This window comes from Arachis ipaensis, chromosome B5, assembly GCF_059453495.1.
Source record: "Arachis ipaensis isolate K30076 ecotype BB chromosome B5, ASM5945349v1, whole genome shotgun sequence".
Taxonomy (NCBI): Eukaryota; Viridiplantae; Streptophyta; class Magnoliopsida; order Fabales; family Fabaceae; genus Arachis; species Arachis ipaensis.
In genome coordinates this window covers 57,101,119-57,124,038 of record NC_142440.1, presented here as the reverse complement: position 1 = coordinate 57,124,038, position 22,920 = coordinate 57,101,119, and the positions used below count along the sequence as shown (strand labels likewise).

General features: G+C 38.7%; 1 protein-coding gene across 1 annotated transcript; it reads right to left on the bottom strand.

The window, feature by feature from the left end:
• Nucleotides 1–2,055: 2,055 nt before the first annotated feature.
• LOC107641886 (bet1-like SNARE 1-1) lies at nt 2,056–3,182 on the bottom strand. Its single transcript, XM_021123952.2, has 5 exons — nt 3,157–3,182; nt 2,653–2,806; nt 2,458–2,481; nt 2,281–2,340; nt 2,056–2,145 (listed from the first exon to the last, which is right to left on the bottom strand). The coding sequence occupies exons 1-5, from the start codon at nt 3,180–3,182 to the stop codon at nt 2,056–2,058; spliced, it is 354 nt and encodes a 117-aa protein (XP_020979611.2).
• Nucleotides 3,183–22,920: the final 19,738 nt, after the last annotated feature.

Sequence of the window (22,920 nt, the reverse complement as noted above, 5' to 3'; positions counted from 1 at the left end):
TTACAAAAAATCCCAACAGTTGTTTAGACACTACAAGAAAACACGTCTATTGCCACGCTTTCAAAGCGTGGCAAAAAGCTGAAAAAAGCGTGGCGATAGCTTTTTGCCACGCTTTTTGAGCTACCGCCACGCTTTTGAAAGGGTGACCGATGAAAGGGTGGCGGTTGCTCTATCGCCACGCTTTTTTACAAATTGCCACTTTTAAAAGCGTGGCTGTAGGTGGGAGATATGGCCACGCTTTTAAAGCGTGGCGACAGGGAGAGATATGGCCACGCTTTAAAGCGTGGCGACAGGGACAGATACGGCCACGCTTTTAAAACGTGGCAATAGAGAGAGATACGGCCACGCTTTTAAAGCATGCGATAGAGAGAGAAATACGGCCACGCTTTTAAAGCGTGGCGATAGCCTTATCAAATTAAAAAAAATCCTTTTTTTGACTTTTCCTTTATCACTACACAATATAAATTTTCAGTCCTTTTTTATTACCAAACCATTATGCAATTTTTATTACAAGATAAATCAAATAGTAATTACTAACGTATATAATTATTGCTGTAATTGTTTTATACATTAATACTCAAATACAAAATAAATCTCGGGTTCAAAACTCTAATTTCTCAACAAGCTTTTCAACTTGAGCAAAAAATACAATGCTATCTAATACTTCAATATCCATCATTCGGTGTATAGCCTTCCAGCAATTCTTTAATATCTTCAAGCATTCTTCGTCAGTTACTCTAGAGAAAATTCACAGAACATAGGCCAGTTACTGACCTCACTTGTGTCCTCATTTTCTGGACCAAAACTCAAATAAACATCCATCATAAATCAGAACTTCTTGTCACACAACCAGAACAACACAATCCACTATGGTTATGGTATGATTTTACCCACCGGCATCTGGCGTTTCAAGAACAGATGCCTTAACTTGTGAATTCGTACAACATGGAAAGAATCTGGAGCACTGAATCCCCATTCTGATATGCACAAGTCAAACTTGAATTAACAAAAGCTTATTCCACTTTCAATAATGCGCCTTTTCCAAATGTGTCAAAAAATGGCAAGTCCCGTTCACTCCACCAGAAGTCTAACAAAACCTTATTCGCTTCCTCGAGATACTTCAATCATGGTCTTTAACTTGGTTTTCCTAATCTCATGGCCATCTGGTTTTGTAGGATAGCACACACTCTGCATATATCAGCAATTCAACATGACTAAACACTCAATATACATTGAACAAAATAGAGATACCATAGTGTATTATTGATTATTCTACTAAGATATGAAATGAAATTACCTCTGAACAAATTCTGCCAAAAGTGGAACTAGTCTCAATAGGGTGCAACCCACGCAAGGTCTCAGCACCCAGAAGTATTGCATCAGTGCCTGTATGTTTGTTTAAAAATTCAACAAACATGAACCCAATAAGTAGTTATAACTGAAGATAGAAACCAAAAATCATTCAGAAGAATACAGTTACAGCTTCAAGCGCACGAAAAATGGGATCAGTAAATTCAAAAAAAAATGGCTTAATCATTACATGTGGCATCATACAGCTGGTAACTTACCATCCAAAACAGCATTGGCAACATCAGTGGCTTCAGCACGAGTGGGTCTTAAGTTGTCAGTCATACTATCCACAACACGTGTAAGTACAGTAGGTTTTCCAGCCATATTACACTTGTATAGGGCAGATTTTCGAAATAAGAACACCTACAAAAGCAAATCAAAATTAATTAATATTGACTTTCCATTCACAAAGCAAATATAATTATACATTTACAATAAGAATCATGGCAGAGGCAACAATCATAAATGTGGTTCAGTTCAAAGAAAATTTGTAACATTAGATGCACTATTTTAAACCTTTTTTAAACATATGGAAGCATCCATTTGTTTTAATTTATTCAAATATCAAATGCATTATCCACATGACCACAAACATAGCTATTTACACCCACAACATGAGTCATTCAAACAACAAAATGAATTTCAAAGGTAAAATTTGGGTCTAGCTGAGATCACTCCATTTGGAAAGGAATTCACGGTCCTGAATTACAACATAAAAAAGTATGTTATAAGGAAAAGCACAACAAAGGATGCTATAAGTGAAAACGTTCTTCGGCTGGATTTTTTCTTAAAGACCTGAAAGAAGGTACAACATAATTAAAAGAGTGGGGAAAAAAAGTAGAGAAGAAAACAAATACAAAGAAAAATCAGAACCAGATGAAAACTCTACTGCAAAAGCCATATGGTTTTACAATTCCACAATCCACATACCATTTTGAATTTGTCCATAGTTCCTGAAAGAACTCCTCTTGAAGAATCCATGTCATTCTCCTAAACAAATACCAACATTTTATCAAAGAAGAACAAAAAAGTAGCAGTGCAAATGGTAAATATTTTTCATAGTTATATGCAAACCATGCGGTCCAGCATCCGGTTATGACTATCCACCTCCTCGTGTATATCACTTGAGATCTGTTACAATCACATCAACAACACGTTAACACATCAAAATAATGAGAAGGTTACCAACAGCTGAAAAGAAATAAATGAGGAAATGATCATAATTCGCAGCGTTCTTTAAGTATAATATACAGGAAGAACAAACTTAGGTCTAGATTATTTTACAAGAAAAATTAAACTTACTCTTTTCAACAAACTGACTCTATCTTGCAATCCACCCATTACTCGCTCGTTATCTTGTTCATCAATTTCATTATAGGAGGAGTAAAGTGATGATGCTCGGATGCCTCCCTCCTCAATGCCGTCAAACAGAGCAACTCTGCTGTTCCGGGCGTCTCTGAAACAGGGAAAAGGTTTATAACAAAATAGTAAGAGGCAAAAGTTAGATAATAAACAAAAGCAAGGTGATTTCCTTTGCATAAACCATACATTGAAACAGTTTTACAGTGTTTCCATCAGACATCTCCATGATTTCATAAAATGTTCAAGATAAGCAAATTATCTATGAGGAACAAAAAATTTGTTTCAGTATTTCTACCGTCACCTGTGAATGCTTGCGTATTTCAAAATAACAAACTTGTAAGTTAAAATAACCCTTCACAAGTTATCAAAATCCCAAAAGAATTAATCAAAGGGGGAAAACAAAATATTAGTCCAGCATAACCCAATTTCCACCAGAAAAGTTACCCTTCAATTTCTTTTGTATCTGCCATTTTAGAAGTTCTTTTTCATGTTTAAAATTACCTGTCACATTTAAATATCAAGAAAATATCAATTATTTTTGACCAATTATATCTTTAAACTAATTATGCTGAACAATAGAGTGGAAAACATAAATAAGTGGTAATTCAGTATAAAAATAAGGATAGTTTCATAAAATTAGCTTACTAGATACTAGTATCAAGATTATTCATAAAACCAACCCGAAATATGGTTAAAGTATTTCATCAAACATGTTGAGTGCGGTAAACTTGAAACGAAATAAGAGAATTCAAAGCTTAGTATCAATCTGATAGAGAAGAGAACATAATATTATATACTTTAATTCAGTCTATGAAAAAGATCTAAACCACTGCCAAATCAAATAGTTACTTATTGTAATAGAAATAAGAAGTTGCAGAGTTTCAAGCAGAGTATTGGTGTTGTGTGAGTGTATTGTCTGGTGGTGGGTTTAGGGAACTCACGGCGGCGACAAAAGAGAGCAGTTCGACGGCTAGGTGGAGCGCACGGGTTGGTCGCAGAGTTTGAAGTAGGGCAACGTGGCTTCCAGAAGAACGCGAACGCGAACGGTGAACGGCGAGTGAACGCGAACGGTGAACGCTGAGCAAACTTGAATGGCGAAGAACGCGAACGAAGACGACAGCTGAACGAAGACGCGAACGTTAACGGCAACCAACGGCGGCGGAAGTGCGGCTAAGCAGACAAAGACGACAGACGCCTAGCTCGAGGAAGCAGCTGCGATCGGTGATAGCGAACGGGGGTTTAAGACTTGGAGCACGAGGGAAGCTAGAAAGACGGACGGACGGCAGCAGTATGCCACTCCTTGCAGCGGCGGTGGTATAGGCTTACAGTGCTAGGGTTTTTTGGCTGAGTTTCTGTGAATGAAAGAAACGGAGGGAGAAAGGGAGAAAGAAACGAAGGAGCTTCAGAACCAAGAGTGAAGGGTTTCGAGTGACGAAGGCTAAGGGCGAAGGGCGAAGGGTGAAGGGCAAAGGGCAAAGGGTTCACGGCGAAGTGCGAAGGGTGAAGGGTGAAGGGCTAAGGCTAATGGGAGGCACTCTTCAAGCTTAGGGTTTCGAGTGATTAGGGTTAGTGTCTTTGGGTTGGGGACCGGGTTGGGAGCCGGGTTGGGAGTCGGGTCAGGGGCCGGGTTAGGGTCAATGGGTTGGAGCCTCTCTCGCCACGCTTTTAAAACGTCACTGTTTTGCTCTACGGCCACGCTTTTGAAGCGTGGCAGAAAAGAACGTTTTGGCCACGCTTTTAAAGCGTGCCAAAAGCGTATTAGGATATGGCCACGCTTTGTAAGCGTGGCCGTAATGAAATCCTGTCGCCACGCTTTCAAAACGTGCTTGTTTCTCTCTATGGCCACGCTTTTGAAGCGTGGCAAAAAAAAGCATGGCCGTTTCTCTAACCAATTGCCACCCATACAAAAGCGTGGCCGTTGATACTTTTTCCACGCTTTTGAAGCTTGGCAATAAAAAAAGTGGCCAAATCTCTAATCTATTGCCACCCTCATAAAAGCGTGGCCATTGACCACTTTTGGCCACGTTTTTGAAGCGTGGGAAGAAAAAAGCGTGGCCATAGGCCTTTTTTCTTGTAGTGAGAATTGCTAAGTGACCATGATTAGGAAGGATTTGTAGTTAATATTACTTGAATTAAAAGATTGAAAGTGCTCACGTTTGAAGCTCATGACTTTTTGAAATTTCTGGGGTTGATAAGCTCAATAAAAAGGTTAGCAAATGAGACTGAGACCAGTCTAATTCTTCCCAAAATCACAAGTGCCACCGTGCTGGAAGGCTAGCAAGGCCTCCAGAAAGCAACCATACCAAAACAATACCGGCATTTAGTAAGATTATCAAGGCATTGGAGAAACCAGTTAAGTGGATGTTAAGGTTTTTCTCATGGTGCTGGAGAAGTTGGCTTCAAGGTCCCCGATTCAGTCATTTAGCGAAATTCCAATGATGGCCATGGAATTGTGTGAAAATAGAAGGTACTATAATAAATTGTTGACTCGCTATTCCCGTATTCTAATGTAGGTTCTGAAACTTGAGCATGGAGAATGCTCAAGCAACATTTTCTGAGGTGTTTATGTCTCTTTCTCTACCTTCTTTCATACCTAATATCAAGTAAGATCTTTCACACTCGATTTTGTTAAGATAGAGATTGAAGAAAGTGGTGAAGGAGACTAAAGGGTGAAGAAGGCATTGGTTAATTTTCAAAGGCACTTGCGTAGTAGCATTGCAATGGAAACCAAAGAACTCTATATATTACTTTCATTGATTTTACTGTTCCTGGTTACATTAACAATTGTTGGAGTTAAATGTTATAATTTCCAGTGCACATAAACAATAAATAGAGGCTAATGTTAAATTGGCATATTTACAAATAACCACTAAATTTTTCACAATTTTATAATGTATCCTAGTCCTTTAAGGACCTTAAAATTCACCACCCTAGAAGCTTCATTCTTATGATTAGTAATAGTATTAAAAGTAAGGCCTGTATATTTTTATGTATCATTTCCTATATATGTTTACGAGAGTATCCCTTTGAAAGTTCTATCAACTATTTCTGTATTTATTTAGATGAGTATTAATATTTTTGGTTACAAATATAAGTGAAATTTCTATGGTAAGTAATACCCTATCAAAAGAGTTTTAAGAGTATGCATGATAACAAGTAAAGAAGGATGCAATTTCCTCGTATAATTAGTAGGGTGTTATAGGCGAGGGAATGAGGATGCTGATCTAAATTTAGTATCTAATGCTATATCATATTACTAACTTGATAGCTAGGGTTCTGGATGCATGTGATGATTATGGCCATATTAAGCAATACAAAGGAAAAGCAAGAAAAAAAACATCATAAGTGTTGAGAACAAGTCTCAGTAGGAGAGTAGATGTTGAATCCATGGATGCGTACTGTGTAATTCATTTATGAGATCAATTATGCTTAAGTTAAATAACCATTAACATGTGAGATAAGGTATCACTATTCACATACTTGAATTAACCCTAATGGCTCTACAGTACATTATTGCTACATAGAAACCCTTTATGTTGAACAACTCAACATTGTATCCCCCGTCCCCCCCCCCCCCTCTTTCTTAAACATAAACCACAATAAATACTAGGTAGAACACATCTATAAATACCACAATCCCAAGCAATCAAAAGCACATCAACAAGCTATTTCTACATTTCTGTTAGGGCTTGATAAGTTTTACAACCACCCTCCATTTTGCTTTCTTTTTAATGGACTAAAATACAAACGGGAATTATCTTTTAATTTAATTTTTGAAAATAATTTTTTTAATGTAATTTTCACCTTAGATACTCAAGGATCACATCGCTCTCGATCATGGTTTTGAAAAACAGTTCAAACCGGTCAGCCAAATTGGTCAAACAGAGAACTACTAAAAGAAGAAGCTCGAATTAATGAGAAAACTACCATGTTAGAAAACTAAGAAGAAACCGTAATATCGGACAAAAATTGTAAGATCCCGAATTATGAAAAGTTATTAATAAATTATTTATGATCAATTATATTTATTTAAGATCATATTTTTGGAGATTTTTATATATAAGTTGAGTAAATTCTTATTTATTTGTTAGAGTTCTTATAATTGAAAAATAATAAGTATTTTATATGACTTAATTTTAACATATAGATTTTTAACCTTATTTTATAAATAAAGGAAAATTAATTTACTTATCTCCAATTTTTATTAAATTTTTAACTGAAAATAACTTACAAATTGGTAATTAAAAAATATTTTTTAAGATAGATATCTTATATTTAATTTGATTTTTATTATTATTCTATCTTTTCATTTATTTTATAAAATTATGTTATTACCTTTATTTTTATTAAAATTTCCTAATCTACCCCAAACCCTAAGTTTTCTCCCTAACTCACCATCACTCTTCTCCCAACGCCGCAGCCCTTTCTCTATACACTAACACTCATCAGCTTCAGACAAGAAGAAAAGAAAGAAAGAAGAAAAGAAAGGAATAGGGAAAGAAGAAAAGTGGGAGGAAGAGAGGGAGATCCGAGGGTGAAAATTGCATGAGGAGAGGGAGACCCGTGAGAAAGGGAGAGCGCCAGGGGAGGAGGAGCTGCCCCCACCGCCACCGTCGTGTCACCTGTGCCATTGCCACCGTCAGTCGTGCTGCCACCATGCCACGTCGCCATCGAGAACAGAGCCGCGATGAGAGAGGGCTCGCGAGTAAGAGGAGGTTGCGAGCCTGGAAATTGCCGCGCACAGTTATGTCCGCGAAGCCATCGCCCCCGTCCAAGCTCGTCACCACCAGTCCCGTCGTCGCCATCTCTCCCCATCGCTGTGAGCCGTTAGTTTTCTGTTATGTTTGGTTATAAACTCTAAGGTTTGATAGTGTAGGTTTGAGTTCTGAATGTTGTATGTTGCGTAAATGTTGTCGTGGTTACTGCAAAAATGGTTTGTGCTGAGATTGCGGCTTCTACTAACCGCGGGCCGAAAGAAAGGATTTTCTGTGATGCGTTGGGTTATGGTTTCGACTTATCGAGGTAGGGACTTTTTTAAAGAACTCAATTTTATAGTTTGAAATTGTTATAAATGGATATTAATGTGATAAATGTACTTTTAGTGATTGTATAAGTCTTATGTATTATCAGACTATTTTGGGATGAATGTGATTGTTGTTTGATTGGATTGTGGTTTGGTTTTGTTAAATGGCTGGTTGCTAAATTATTTCTTTAAAGTTTTGGAAACGAATTTGGTTCGTTGAGAATGAATTGAGTTTGAATTCGTTTTCTCAAAATATGGGAATGATATGAATTTTCAGAGTTTTTCTGATTTTAAGCTAATTTGGTTTTAAACCTATGGAAGGGGTTGCGAAATGGTTTGGTTGGGACCCGAAAAGGGTAGCAAAGTCTATGTTTTTGGGGAGATGCTGCTGAATTTTTATGAAATTTAAGTTTCTGTTTTAAAATATGATTTAGAAAAGGATTGGATTTAAGAGGTTCTATTATTTGGTTCTTGATTTATTAAGAAATAGGTGTTTCGAGTTTAATCTGTTTAAAGAAAGTTTATGTTTTAAATTTGATTGAAATATGAAAGGACCTCTGCTTTAAAGTTTGGTTAAAGAAGTACCTTTGGAGGAGTTTTAGTGGATTTTAAAAGAAATTGAACTTTGATTAATTAAATTCGTTTTGCTTTTGAAATATTCTTTAAATTTTGACTTAGCAAGAGTAAACAATCCCGAGCCTTGGAAAGGTTTCCAATCTGAAAATGAAATGAAATTGGTTTTTGAGCTTAAATAATTTTATTTTTGAAATTGGTTCGGAACTTTTGGCTTACATGCCTTGGTTTTGGTTTTAAATCTTTATTTTAATCGATTTCAGTTCAAGTAACTATGATTTCGAGTATTTCAAAAAAATTTAAAAAATGAGGTAGGTTATTCTTCCCTAGATTCTTGGGTCTTTGCCAAGGTTGTTGATTGATAATACTGCTTTAAAATAGTTGAACGGATGATTTAAAGATGAAGGATTTGAGTTTTTTCAAAGAGAATTGATTTTGAGAAAAAAGTGGATTATGAGTTCGAAATAATTTGAGATATGAAAAATTTAAATTTTGAGACAAAGATGTGTTTGATTTTTGTTTTCAAGTAAAGTGATTTGAGGAAAAAGTGATATATGGCAGTAATGATGATTTGACTTGGTATGAATTGTTAATGAATTACAGAAATGATGATGAATGAATTATTACGAATGAATATGTGACTTTTGGACTTCTTTATCGAAGATACGAGTTTTCCTGGACAAAGTACCGTGGCTTGCCACTATGTATTCCAGGTTGAGACTTGATGCTCTGTTGATCCTACGTCGTACGGGTGACTGGGCACTTATAAATTCCCGGAAAGGTTAATCCCACCCAAATTGAGTAAAGATATATATATATATATATATATATATATATATATGTGTGTGTGTGTGTGTGTGTGTGTGTGTGTGTGTGTGTGTGTGTGTGTGTGTGTGTGTGTGTGTGTGTGTGTGTGTGTGTGTGTGTGTGTGTGTGTGTGTGTGTGTGTGTGTGTGTGTGTGTGTGTGTGTGTGTGTGTGAATTATGAATGAGAAAAGAAAAAGCTATGCAAATATTCATGGGGATGCGCGACGAGGGACTGTCCAGGGTTTAGCAGCCGGAGTTGTCGGGTTGGCTTGATAACCGATAGATGAGACTCATCAGCCATTGGGCAGATATTCATCATATGCATCTATGTAACATTGTTTGGGTGTGCATATTGTAATTGGTTTTCCTATGTGAATAATTATATTTAATTGCTAATTGCTCTATTCAATGTAACTACTTGATTGTGTTTGAACCTTATTACTTGTGTTTGGGACTAAAAATTGATTGGATTGTGGTGGATAGACTGTTGGTTGAATTGTTTAGGCCTAGGGCCGTGATTGATTATGAGATGGGGTGAAGGCCATGTTTGGTTTGTGTTTTTTTTTAGAAAAGTATGAAAATCTAAACTGGTTCAGCATAGACTTAATGAACCTATGCTTGGAATAACTTGGTCATTCATGCTGCCTAGGAAAAACTTTTAAAAAGGGTTAGGATTTTTGAAGAATTAACAGTATTCTCTTTTAAAAAGGATTTCGGATTATGAATATTAAATCTTTTGTTTGAAAATATACATAAGGCGGCTACTATTTGCTGTACTTTAAAAACAGTTTTATTTTCACGTATCCTATTATAATAATTCTCTAACCCCATAGTGAAAACCAGCGAGGATGATGTTCTCACTCTCCTATAGGTTTATTCCTTTTCAGAATATGGGCGACGAAGTTCGAAAGAGCTTAATAATTTTCTGTTTATCCTATATTTTGTATTGTTTTAGTATTTAAAATTGATTTTCAAATTTTTTAATCAATCCTATCTTTTTGTTTCAATCATATCTTTTTCAAAACTACCTAACTAATTCTCTCTCTCTAACTTTCGAAAATCACCTTCCTCTTTTTCAAAATTCCTTTTTAATTAACTAATTATTTTAATTTTTAATTTTAATTTTATTTCTTTTCTAATTTTCGAATTTTATTTTAATTTCAAATTAAAAACAAAAATATTTTTATTTTAATTTATTTAATTTTTGAAATTCCCTCTCTCTCATCTCCTTCTAATTATTTATTTATTTACTAATACTTCTCTTCATCTCAAAATTTGAACCCTCTCTTCCTCTTGGTGTTCGAATTTCTCTTCTTCTATTCTTCTACTCTTATACTCATATACAAGAATCTCTATACTGTGACATAGAGGATTCCATATTTTATTTTCTGTTTTCTTCTTTTTCATATGAGCAGAAACAAGGATAAGAGCATTCTTATTGAAGCTGATCCTGAACTTGAAAGGACTCTGAAGAGGAAGCTAAGGGAAGCCAAAGCACAACTCTCTGGAGAAAATCTGACAGAAATTTTCGAAAAAGAAGAAAACATGGCCGAAAATAATAACAATGCAAGGAAGATGCTTGGTGACTTTACCCCACCAAATTCCAATTTACATGGAAGAAGCGTCTCAATTATTGCCATTGGAGCAAACAACTTTGAGCTTAAACCTCAATTAGTTTCTCTGATGCAACAGAACTGCAAGTTTCATGGACTTCCATCTGAAGATCCCTTTTAGTTCTTAACTGAGTTCTTGCAGATCTGTGATACTATTAAGACCAATGGGGTTGATCCCGAGGTCTACAGGCTTATGCTTTTCCCATTTGCTGTAAGAGACAGAGCTAGAATATGGTTAGACTCTCAACCTAAGGATAGCCTGAACTCTTGGGATAAGCTGGTCACGGCTTTCTTAGCCAAGTTCTTTCCACCTCAAAAGCTTAGTAAGCTTAGAGTGGATGTTCAAACCTTCAGACAAAAGGAAGGTGAAGCCCTTTATGAAGCTTGGGAGAGATACAGGGAACTGACCAAAAGGTGTACTTCTGACATACTTTCAGAATGGACCATCCTGGATATATTCTATGATGATCTGTCTGAGTTATCAAAGATGTCACTGGACCATTCTGCAGGTGGATCCATTCACCTAAAGAAAACGCCTGCAGAAGCTCAAGAACTCATTGACATGGTTGCAAATAACCAGTTCATGTACACTTCTTAAAGGAATCCTGTGAATAATGGGACGCCCATGAGGATGGGAGTTCTTGAAATTAATACTCTGAATGCCATATTGGCTCAGAATAAAATATTTTCTCAGCAAGTCAACATGATCTCTCAGAGTCTGAATGGATTGAAGGAATCATCCAACAGTACTAAAAAGGCCTCTTCTGAAGAAGAAGCTTATGATCCTGAGAACCCTGCAATAACAGAGGTGAATTACATGGGTGAATCCTATGGAAACACCTATAATCCCTCATGGAGAAATCATCCAAATTTCTCATGGAAGGATCAACAAAAGCCTCAACAACGCTTTAATAATGGTGGAAGAAACAGGTTTATCAATAGCAAACCTTTTTTATCATCCACTCAGCAACAGACAGAGAATTTTGAGCAGAATCCATCTAGCTTAGCAAATATAGTCTCTGATCTATCTAAGGCCACTGTGAGTTTCATGAATGAAACAAGGTCCTCCATTAGAAATTTGGAGGCACAAGTAGGCCAGCTGAGTAAAAAGGTCACTGAAATTCCTCCTAGTACTCTTCCAAGCAATACAGAAGAGAATCCAAAAAGAGAGTGCAAGGCCATTGATTTAACCATCATGGCCGAACCTACAAGGGAGGGAGAGGACGTGAATCCCAGTGAGGAAGACCTCTTGGGACGTCCAGTGATCAACAAGGAGTTTCCCTCTAAGGAACCAAAGGAATCTGAGACTCATCTAGAGACCATAGAGATTCTATTGAACCTCCTTATGCCATTCATGAGCTTTGATGAGTATTCTTCTTCTGAAGAGGATGAGGATGTTACTGAAGAGCAAGTTGCCAAGTACCTTGGTGCAATCATGAAGCTGAATGCCAAATTATTTGGTAATGAGACTTAGGAAGATGAACCTCCCTTGCTCATCAATGAACTGAGTGATCTAGATCAACTGACATTGCCTCAGAAGAAACAGGATCCTGGAAAGTTCTTAATACCTTGTACCATAGGCACCATGACCTTTGAGAAGGCTCTATGTGACCTTGGGTCAGGGATAAACCTCATGCCACTCTCTATAATGGAGAAACTGGGAATCTTTGAGGTGCAAGCTGCCAGAATCTCATTAGAGATGGCAGACAACTCAAGAAAACAGGCTTATGGACAAGTAGAGGACGTGCTAGTAAAGGTTAAAGGCCATTACATCCCTGCTGATTTTATAATCCTAGACATTGGGAAGGATGAGGATGAATCCATCATCCTTGGAAGACCCTTCCTAACCACAGCAAGAGCTGTGATTGATGTGGACAGAGGAGAATTGATCCTTCAACTGAATGAGGACAACCTTGGGTTTAAAACTCAAGGATCTCCTTCTGTAACCATGGAGAGGAAGCATGAAAAGTTTCTCTCACTGCAGAGTCAACCAAAGCCCCCAAAGTTAAACTTTAAGTTTGGTGTTGGGAGGCCACAACCAAACTCTAAGTTTGGTGTTGAACCCCCACATTCAAACTCTAAGTTTGGTGTTGGAAGGTTCCAACCTTGCTCTGAACATATGTAAGGCTCCATGAGAGCTCACTATCAAGCTATTGACATTAAAGAAGCGCTTGTTGGGAGGCAATCCAATGTTATCTAATTATATTTATTTATTTTCCATTTTTATTTTATGTTTTCTTTAGGTTGATGATCATGTGAAGTCACAAAAACTACTAAAAAATCAAAAACAGAGTGAAAAATGGAATGAAAAAACAGCACACCCTGGAGGAGAACAGTCTGGCGTTTAAACGCCAGAAACAAGCATCTGTCTGGCGTTTAACGCCAGAAACAGGCACCAAAACAGAGCATGGAAGTGGCGTTTAACGGCAGAAACAGGCAGCAGTCTGGCGTTAAACGCCAAGATTGCATGTATAGGGCATTTTACACGTCTAAAGGGTAAATGGATCAAAAATTCTTGACACCTCAGGATCTGTGGATTCCACAGGATCCCCTCAGGATCTGTGGACCCCACAGGATCCCCACTTAATCCTATTCTCTTCTCTTCACACCTTTTCATAACTCTCTTCCCCAAATGCCCTTCACCAATCACTTCAATCACTCTTTCCCATCACCCCCTCACCACTCACATCCATCTTCTCTTCCCCATAAACCCCACCTACCTTCAAATTCAAAATATTTTCCCTTCCAAACCCAACCCTAAATGGCCGAACCCTAAAACCCTCCCCACCTCTATATAAACCCCTCATTCCTTCTTCTATTTCACACAACACAACCCTCTCTCCTTCCACTTGGCCGAAACCTACTCTCTCTCCCTCTCCCCCATTTTTCTTCTTCTTCTACTTCTTTCTTTCTTCTTTTGCTCGGGGACGAGAAAACATTTTAAGTTTGGTGTGGTAAAAGCATAGCTTTTTATTTTTCCATAACCATTTATGGCACCTAAGGCCAGAGAAACCTCTAGAAAGAGGAAAGGGAAGGCAATTGCTTCCACCTCTGTGTCATGGGAGATGGAGAGATTCATCTCAAAGGTCCATCAAGACCACTTCTCTGAAGTTGTGACCAAGAAGAAAGTGATCCCTGAGGTTCCTTTCAAGCTCAAGAAGAATGAGTATCCGGAGATCCGACTTGAAATACAAAGAAGAGGTTGGGAAGTTCTCACCAACCCCATTCAACAAGTCAGGATCCTAATGGTTCAAGAGTTCTATACAAATGCATGGATCACAAGGAACCATGATCAAAGTGTAAACCCAAATCCAAAGCATTGGCTTACTATGGTTCGGGGAAAATACTTAGATTTCAGTCCGAAAAATGTAAGGCTGGCATTCAACTTGCCAATGATGGAAGAAAATGCACGCCCCTACACAAGAAGGGTCAACTTTGATCAAAGGTTGGACCAAGTCCTCATAGACATATGTAAGGAAGGAGCTCAATGGAAAATTGACTCAAGAGGCAAGCCGATTCAACTAAGAAGGCATGACCTCAAATCAGTGGCTAGAGGATGGCTAGAGTTCATTCAATGCTCAATCATTCCTACTAGTAACCGGTCTGAAGTTACTATAGACTGGGCCATCATGATCCATAGTATCATGATTGGAGAGGAGGTGGAAGTTCATGAGATTATACCTCAAGAACTTTACAAGGTGGCTGACAAGTCCTCCACTTGGGCAAGGTTAGCCTTTCCTCACCTCATATGCCACCTCTGCAATTCAGCTGGAATTGACATAGAGGGAGATATCCTCATTGAAGAGGATAAGCCCATCACTAAGAAAAGGATGGAGCAAATAAGAGATCATGGACCTCAACATGAGCATGAGGAGATTCCTCACCATGAAATCCCTGAGATGCCTCAGGGGATCCACTTTCCTCCACAGAATTATTGGGAACAAATCAACACTTCCCTAGGAGAATTAAGTTCCAACATAGGACAACTAAGGGTGGAGCATCAAGAGCACTCCATCATCCTCCATGAAATTAGAGAAGATCAAAGAGCTATGAGGGAGGAGCAAGAAAGACAAGGAAGAGACATAGAGGAGCTCAAGAGCACCATTGGTTCTTCAAGGAGAGGAAGACGCCACCCTCACTAAGGTGGACTCATTCCTTAATCTCCTTGTCTATTTATTTCCTGTTTTTCGATTTTTGAGCTTTATGTTTTATTTATGTTTGTGTCTTATTACATGATCATTAGTGTTTAAGTGTCTATGCCTTAAAGTTATGAATATGAATCCAGCACCTCTCTTGAACGAAAACTGTTCTAAAAACAAAAGAACAAGAAGTACATGGTTTCAAATTCATCCTTGAAACTAGTTTAATTATTTTGATGTGGTGGCAATACTTTTTGTTTTCTGAATGTCTGCTTGAACAATGCATATGTCTTTTGAAGTTGTTGTTTATGAATGTTAAATATGTTGGCTCTTGAAAGAATGATGACAAGGAGAATTGTTATTTGATAATCTGAAAAATCATAAAAATGATTCTTGAAGCAAGAAAAAGCAGTGAATACAAAAGCTTGCAAAAAAAATAATAGCGAAAAAAAGAGAGAAAGAAAAAGAAAAAGCAAGCAGAAAAAGCCAATAGCCCTTAAAACCAAAAGGCAAGGGTAAATAAAAAGGATCTAAGGCTTTGAGCATCAGTGGATAGGAGGGCCTAAAGGAATAAAATCCTGGCCTAAGCGGCTAAACCAAGCTATCCCTAATCATGTGCTTGTGGCGTGAAGGTGTCAAGTGAAAACTTGAGACTGAGCAGTTGGTATGCGAAATTGTTACTCAGGTTGTGAATTGTTGTTCAAAATTGATTCCCTGGCAATGGCACCAAAAACGGATGCACAGAACCATGGTCTAAACATATCTTCACAACTTCGCATAACTAACCAGCAAGTGCACTGGGTCGTCCAAGTAATACCTTACGTGAGTAAGGGTCGAATCCCACGGAGATTGTTGGTATGAAGCAAGCTATGGTCACCTTGTAAATCTCAGTCAGGCGGATATAAAATAGTTATGTAGTTTTTGAAATGTAGTTTTTTGAAATGTAGTTTTTGAAATAGTTATGTAGTAATCTGAGGTTCCCGATCATGCTGGAATAGGATTCACCCTCCTTTTGCGTCTGTCACTACGCCCAGCACTCGCGAGTTTGAAGCTCGTCACAGTCATTCAATCATTGAATCCTGCTCGGAATACCACAGACAAGGTTTAGACTTTCCGGATTCTCTTGAATGCCGCCATCATTCTAGCTTACACCACGAAGATTCTGATTAAGAGATCTAAGAGATACTCATTCAATCTAAGGTAGAACGGAAGTGGTTGTCAGGCACGCGTTCATAGGGAATGATGTTGATTGTCACGTTCATCACATTCAGGTTGAAGTGCAAATGAATATCTTAGAAGCGAAATAGGATGAATTGAATAGAAAAGAGTAGTACTTTGCATTAATCTTTGAGGAACAGCAGAGCTCCACACCTTAATCTATGGAGTGTAGAAACTCTACCGTTAAAATTACATAAGTGAAAGGTCCAAGCATGGCCAAATGGCCAGCCCCTCTGATCTAAGAACCAGGCATCCAAAGATGATCCAAAGATTCAAAGATTCCAAGATTCAAAGATGTCTAATACAATAGTAAAAGGTCCTATTTATAATAAACTAGCTACTAGGGTTTACAGAAGTAAGTAATTGATGCATAAATCCACTTCCAGGGCCCACATGGTGTGTTCTTGGGCTGAGCTTGAAGTCTACAGGTGGAGAGGTCATTCTTGGAGTTGAACGCCCGCTTTTGTGCCAGTTTGGGCGTTGAACTCCACTTTGCAACTTGTTTCTGGCGCTGGACGCCAGAATTGGGCAGAGAGCTGGCGTTGAACGCCAGTTTGCGTCGTCTAAACTTGGGCAAAGTATGGACGATTATATATTGCTGGAAAGCCCTGGATGTCGACTTTCCAACGCAATTAGAAGCGCGCCATTTTGAGTTCTGTAGCCCCAGAAAATCCATTTTGAGTGTAGGGAGGTTAGAATCCAACAGCATCAGCAGTCCTTCTTCAACCTCTGAATCTGATTTTTGCTCAAGTCCCTCAATTTCAGCCAGAAATTACCTAAAATCACAGAAAAACACACAAACTCATAGTAAAGTCCAGAAATGTGAATTTAACATAAAAACTAATGAAAACATCCGTAAAAGTAACTAGATCCTACTAGAAACATACTAAAAACAATGCCAAAAAGCGTATAAATTATCCGCTCATCACAACACCAAACTTAAATTGTTGCTTGTCCCCAAGCAACTGAAAATCAAATAGGATAAAAAGAAGAGAATATACTATAAATTCCAAACTATCAATGAAACATAGCTCCAATCAAATGAGCGGGACTTATAGCTTTTTGCCTCTTGAATAGTTCTGGCATCTCACTTTATCCATTGAAGTTCAGAATGATTGGCATCTATAGGAACTTAGAGTTCAGATAGTGTTATTGATTCTCCTAGTTCAGTATGATGATTCTTGAACACAGCTATTTTATGAGTCTGGGCCGTAGCCCTAAGCACTTTGTTTTCCAGTATTACCACCGGATACATAAATGCCACAGACACATAATTGGGTGAACCTTTTCAGATTGTGACTCAGGTTTGCTAAAGTCCCCAATTAGAGGTGTCCAGGGTTCTTAAGCACACTCTTTTTTTGCTTTGGACCTTGACTTTAATCGCTCAGTCTCAAGTTTTCACTTGACACCTACACGCCACAAGCACATGGTTAGGGACAGCTCGGTTTAGCCGCTTAGGCCAGGATTTTATTCCTTTAGGCCCTCCTATCCACTGATGCTCAAAGCCTTGGGATCTTTTTTATTTGCCCTTGTCTTTTCGTTTTAAGGGTTATTGGCTTTTTGCTCTTGCCTCTTGGTTTTAAGAGCTTTTGGCTTTTTCTGCTTGTTTTTTTTTTTTGCCTATTTTATTTTATTTTTTTTTCTGCAAGCTTTGTTCTTTGCTGCTTTTTCTTGCTTCAAGAATCATTTTTATGATTTTTCAGATTATCAAATAACATGTCTCCTAGTCATCATTCTTTCAAGAGCCAACATATTTAACATTCTTAAACAACAACTTCAAAAGACCTATGCAATGTTTAAGCATTCATTCAGAAAACAAGAAGCATTGTCACCACATCAATATAATTAAACTAAGTTCAAGGATAAATTCGAAACTCATGTACTTCTTGTTCTTTTGGATTAAAACATTTTTCATTTAAGAGACGTGATAGATTCATAGGACATTCATAACTTTTAAGACATGGTTACTAACTACTAATGATCATGTAATGAAGACACAAACATAGATAAGCACTTAACATATAAAACAAAAAATAGGAGAAATAAGAACAAGGAATGAATCCACCTTAGTGATGGTGGCGTTTCCTTCTTGAGGAACCAATGATGTCCTTGAGCTCTTCTATGTCTCTTCCTTGTCTTTGTTGCTCCTCCCTCATTGCTTTTTGATCTTCTCTTATTTCATGAAGGATGATGGAGTGCTCTTGATGTTCCACCCTTAGTTGTCCCATGTTGGAACTTAATTCTCCTAGGGAAGTGTTTATTTGCTCCCAATAGTTCTATGGAGGGAAGTGCATCCCTTGAGGAATCTCAGGGATTTCTTGATGATGAGCTTCTCTATGCTCTCTTGATTGCTCCATCTTTTTCTTAGTGATGGGCTTGTCCTCTTCAATGAGGATATCTCCCTCTATGTCAATCCCAGCCGAATTGCATAGGTGGCAAATGAGGAGAGAAAAGGCTAACCTTGCCATAGTGGAGGACTTGTCAGCCACCTTGTAGAGTTCTTGAGGTATAATCTAATGAACTTCCACCTCTTCTCCAATCATGATGCTATGGATCATGATGGCCCGGTCTATAGTAACTTCAGACCGGTTGCTAGTGGGAATGATTGAGCATTGAATGAACTCCAACCATCCTCTAGCTACAGGCTTAAGGTCCAGTCTTCTTAGTTGAACCGGTTTGCCTTTTGAGTCAATCTTCCATTGAGCTCCTTCTACACATATGTCCATGAGGACTTGGTCCAACCTTTGATCAAAGTTGACTCTCCTTGTGTAGGGGCGTGCGTTCTCTTCCATGTTTGGCAAGTTGAACGCCAACCTCACATTTTCCGGACTAAAATCTAAGTATTTCCCCCGAACCATGGTGAGATAATTCTTTGGGTTCGGGTTCTTACTTTGATCATGGTTCCTAGTGATCCATGCATTGGCATAGAACTCTTGAACCATTAAGATACCGACTTGTTGGATGGGATTTGTTAGAACTTCCCAACCTTTTCTTTGGATTTCATGTCGGATCTCTGGATACTCATTTCTCTTGAGCTTGAAAGGGACCTCGGGGATCACCTTCTTCTTGGCCACAACATCATAGAAGTGGTCTTGATGGGCTTTGGAGATGAACCTTTCCATCTCCCATGACTCGGAGGTGGAAGCTTTTGTCTTCCCTTTCCCTTTTCTAGAGGATTCTCCGGTCTTAGGTGCCATCAATGGTAATGGAAAAACAAAAAGCTTATGCTTTTACTACACCAAACATAGAATTTTGCTCGCCCTCGAGCAAGAGAAGAAAGAATAGATGAAGAAGAAGAAGAAAATATGGAGAGGAGGGGGGAGGTGTGTTTCGGCCAAGAAGAGAAAGAGAGGGTTGTGTTGTGTGAAAATGAGGAAGAATGGAAGGCTTTATATAAGGAAGGGAGGGGGGGTAAGTTTCGGCTATATAGGGTGGGTTTGGGTGGGAAATTGATTTTGAATTTTGAAGGTAGGTGGAGTTTATGAGGTAGGTTTATGGGGAAGAGTGGATGGATGTGAGTGGTGAAGAGGTGATGGGGAAGAGAGATTGAGGTGATTGGTGAAGGGTTTTGGAGAAGAGTGTTTATGGGATTGTGTGAAAGAGGGGTGAGAAGAAGTGAGTGGAGGTAGGTGGGGATCCTGTGGGGTCCACAGATCCTGAGGTGATCCTGTGGGGTCCACAAACCCTGAGGTGTTCAAGGATTTACAACCTTGCACCAAATTAGGCATGTAAAATGCCCTTGCACACAACTCTGGGCGTTCAGCGCCAAGTTGGTGCCCATTTTGGGCGTTCAACGCCCATTTGTTGCCCATTTCTGGCGTTGAACGCCAGAACCATGCTTGTTCTGGGCGTTTAGCGCCAGCTCTTCTCCAGGGTGCAATTCTGGTGTTCAGCGCCCAGATGCTGCCCATTTTGGGGGTTCAGCGCCCAGATACTACCCATTTTGGGCGTTCAGCGCCAAAACCATGCTCTGTTCTGGCGTTGAACGCCAGACAGGTGCTTCATCCAGGGTGTGATTTTTCTTCTGCTGTTTTTGATTCTGTTTCTAAATTTTTTGTTTATTTTGTGACTCCACATGATCATGAACCTAATAAAACATGAAAAACAAAAATAAAATTAGATAGATAAACATTTGGTTGCCTCCCAACAAGCGCTTCTTTAATGTCAATAGCTTGACAGTGGGCTCTCATGGAGCCTCACAGATGTGCAGAGCTTTGTTGAGAACTCCCAACACCAAACTTAGAGTTTGGATATGGGGGTTTGACACCAAACTTAGAAGTTGGTTGTGGCCTCCCAACACCAAACTTAGAGTTTGACTGTGGGGGCTTTGGTTGACTATGCTTTGAGAGAAGCTTTTTCTGCTTCCTCTCCATGGATGCAGAGAGAGATCCTTGAGTTGTAAACATAAGGTTATCCTTATTTAATTGAAGGATCAATTCTCCTCTGTCCACATCAATCACAGCTCTTGCTGTGGCTAGGAAAGGTCTTCCTAGGATGATGGATTCATCCTCTTCCTTTCTAGTATCCAGGACTACGAAATCAGTAGGGATGTAAAGGCCTTCATCCTTTACTAACACGTCCTCTACTTATCCATAAGCCTTTTTTCTTGAATTGTCTGCCATCTCTAATGAGATTTTAGCAGCTTGCACCCCATAGATTCCCAGTTTCTCTATTACAGAGAGGGGCATGAGGTTTATTCCTGAACCAAGGTCACACAGAGCCTTAAGGATCATGGTGCCTATAGTACAAGGTATTATGAACTTTCCAGGATCTTGTCTCTTCTGAGGTAATGTCAGTTGATCCAGACCACTTAGTTCATTGGTGAACAAGGGAGGTTCATCTTCCCAAGTCTCAATTCCAAATAATTTGGCATTCAGCTTCATGATTGCACCAAGGAACTTGGCAGCTTGCTCTTCAGTAACATCCTCATTCTCTTCAGAAGAGAAATACTCATCAGAGCTCATGAATGGCATAAGGAGGTTCAATGGAATTTCTATGGTCTCTAGATGAGCCTCAGAGTCCTTTGGTTCCTCAGAGGGAAGCTCCTTATTGATCACTGGACGTCCCAGGAGGTCTTCCTCCTTGGGATTCATGTCCTCTCCTTCCCTTACAGGTTCAGCCATGGTGCTTATATCAATGGCCTTGCACTCTCCTTTTGGATTCTCTTCTATATTGCTTGGGAGAGTACTAGGAGGAATTTCAGTGTTCCTTTTACTCAGCTGGCCCACTTGTGCTTCCAAATTTCTAATGGAAGACCTTGTTTCATTCATGAAACTTACAGTGGCCTTAGATAGATCAGAGACTAAGTTTGCTAAATTAGAGGTATTTTGTTCAGAGTTCTCTGTCTGTTGCTGAGTGGATGATGGAAAAGGCTTGCTATTGCTAAACCTGTTTCTTCCACCATTATTAAAGCCTTGTTGAGGCCTTTGATCCTTCCATGAGAGATTTGGATGATTTCTCCATGATGGATTATAGGTGTTTCCATATGGTTCACCCATGTATTTTAACTCTACTATTGCAGGGTTCTCAGGATCATAAGCTTCTTCCTCAGAAGATGCCTCTTGAGTACTGTTGGATGCAGCTTGCATTCCATTCAGACTCTGAGAAATCATATTGACTTGCTGAGTCAATATTTTATTCTGAGCCAATATGGAATTCAGAGTATCAATTTCAAAAACTCCCTTCTTCATAGGCGTCCCATTACTCACAGGATTCCTCTCAGAAGTGTACATGAACTGGTTATTAGCAACCATGTCAATGAGTTCTTGAGCTTCTGCAGGTGTTTTCTTTAGGTGAATGGATCCACCTGCAGAAGTATTCAATGACATCTTTGATAGCTCAGATAAACCATCATAGAATATATCCAGGATGGTCCATTCTGAAAGCATGTCAGAAGGACACTTTTTGGTCAGCTGCTTGTATCTTTCCCAAGCTTCATAGAGGGATTCACCTTCCTTCTGTCTGAAGGTCTGAACATCCACTCTAATCTTGCTCAGCTTTTGAGGAGGAAAGAATTTGGCTAAGAAAGCCGTGACCAGCTTATCCCAAGAGTTCAGGCTATCTCTGGATTGAGAGTCCAACCACACTCTAGCTCTGTCTCTTACAGCAAAAGGGAAAAGCATGAGCCTGTAGACTTCAAGATCTACTCCATTAGTCTTAATAGTATCACAGATCTGCAAGAATTCAGTTAAGAACTGAAAAGGATCTTCAGATGGAAGTCCATGAAACTTGCAGTTCTGCTGCATCAGAGAAACTAGCTGAGGTTTCAGCTCAAAATTGTTTGCTCCAATAGCAGGGATGGAGATGCTTCTTCCATGTAAATTGGAATTTGGTGCAGTAAAGTCACCAAGCATTCTCCTTGCATTATTGTTGTTGGGTTCGGCTGCCATCTCCTTTACTTGTTCGAAATTTTCAATAAGGTTGTCTCTGGATTGTTGTAATTTAGCTTCTCTTAGTTTTCTCTTCAGAGTCCTTTCAGGTTCTGGATCAGCTTCAACAAGAATGCCTTTTTCTTTGTCCCTGCTCATAAGAAAGAGAAGAGAAAAAGAGAAGAAGAGGAATCCTCTATGTCACAGTAAAGAGGTTCCTTATTGTTAGTAGAAGAAGAAAAGGAATAGGGGTGAAGAAGAATGAAGAATCCAAACACAAAGGTGATGATAGGAGCAGAGATGTGAGATGAAGAGAAGTGTTAGTAGATGAATAAATAAATAGAAGGGGATGAGAGGAGGAGAGAATTTTCGAAAATAATTTTTGAAAAAGAGTTAGTGATTTTCGAAAATAGTTTTTGAAAAAGGTTAGTAGTTTTTCGAAAATTCAAAAAAATAAAATAATTAGT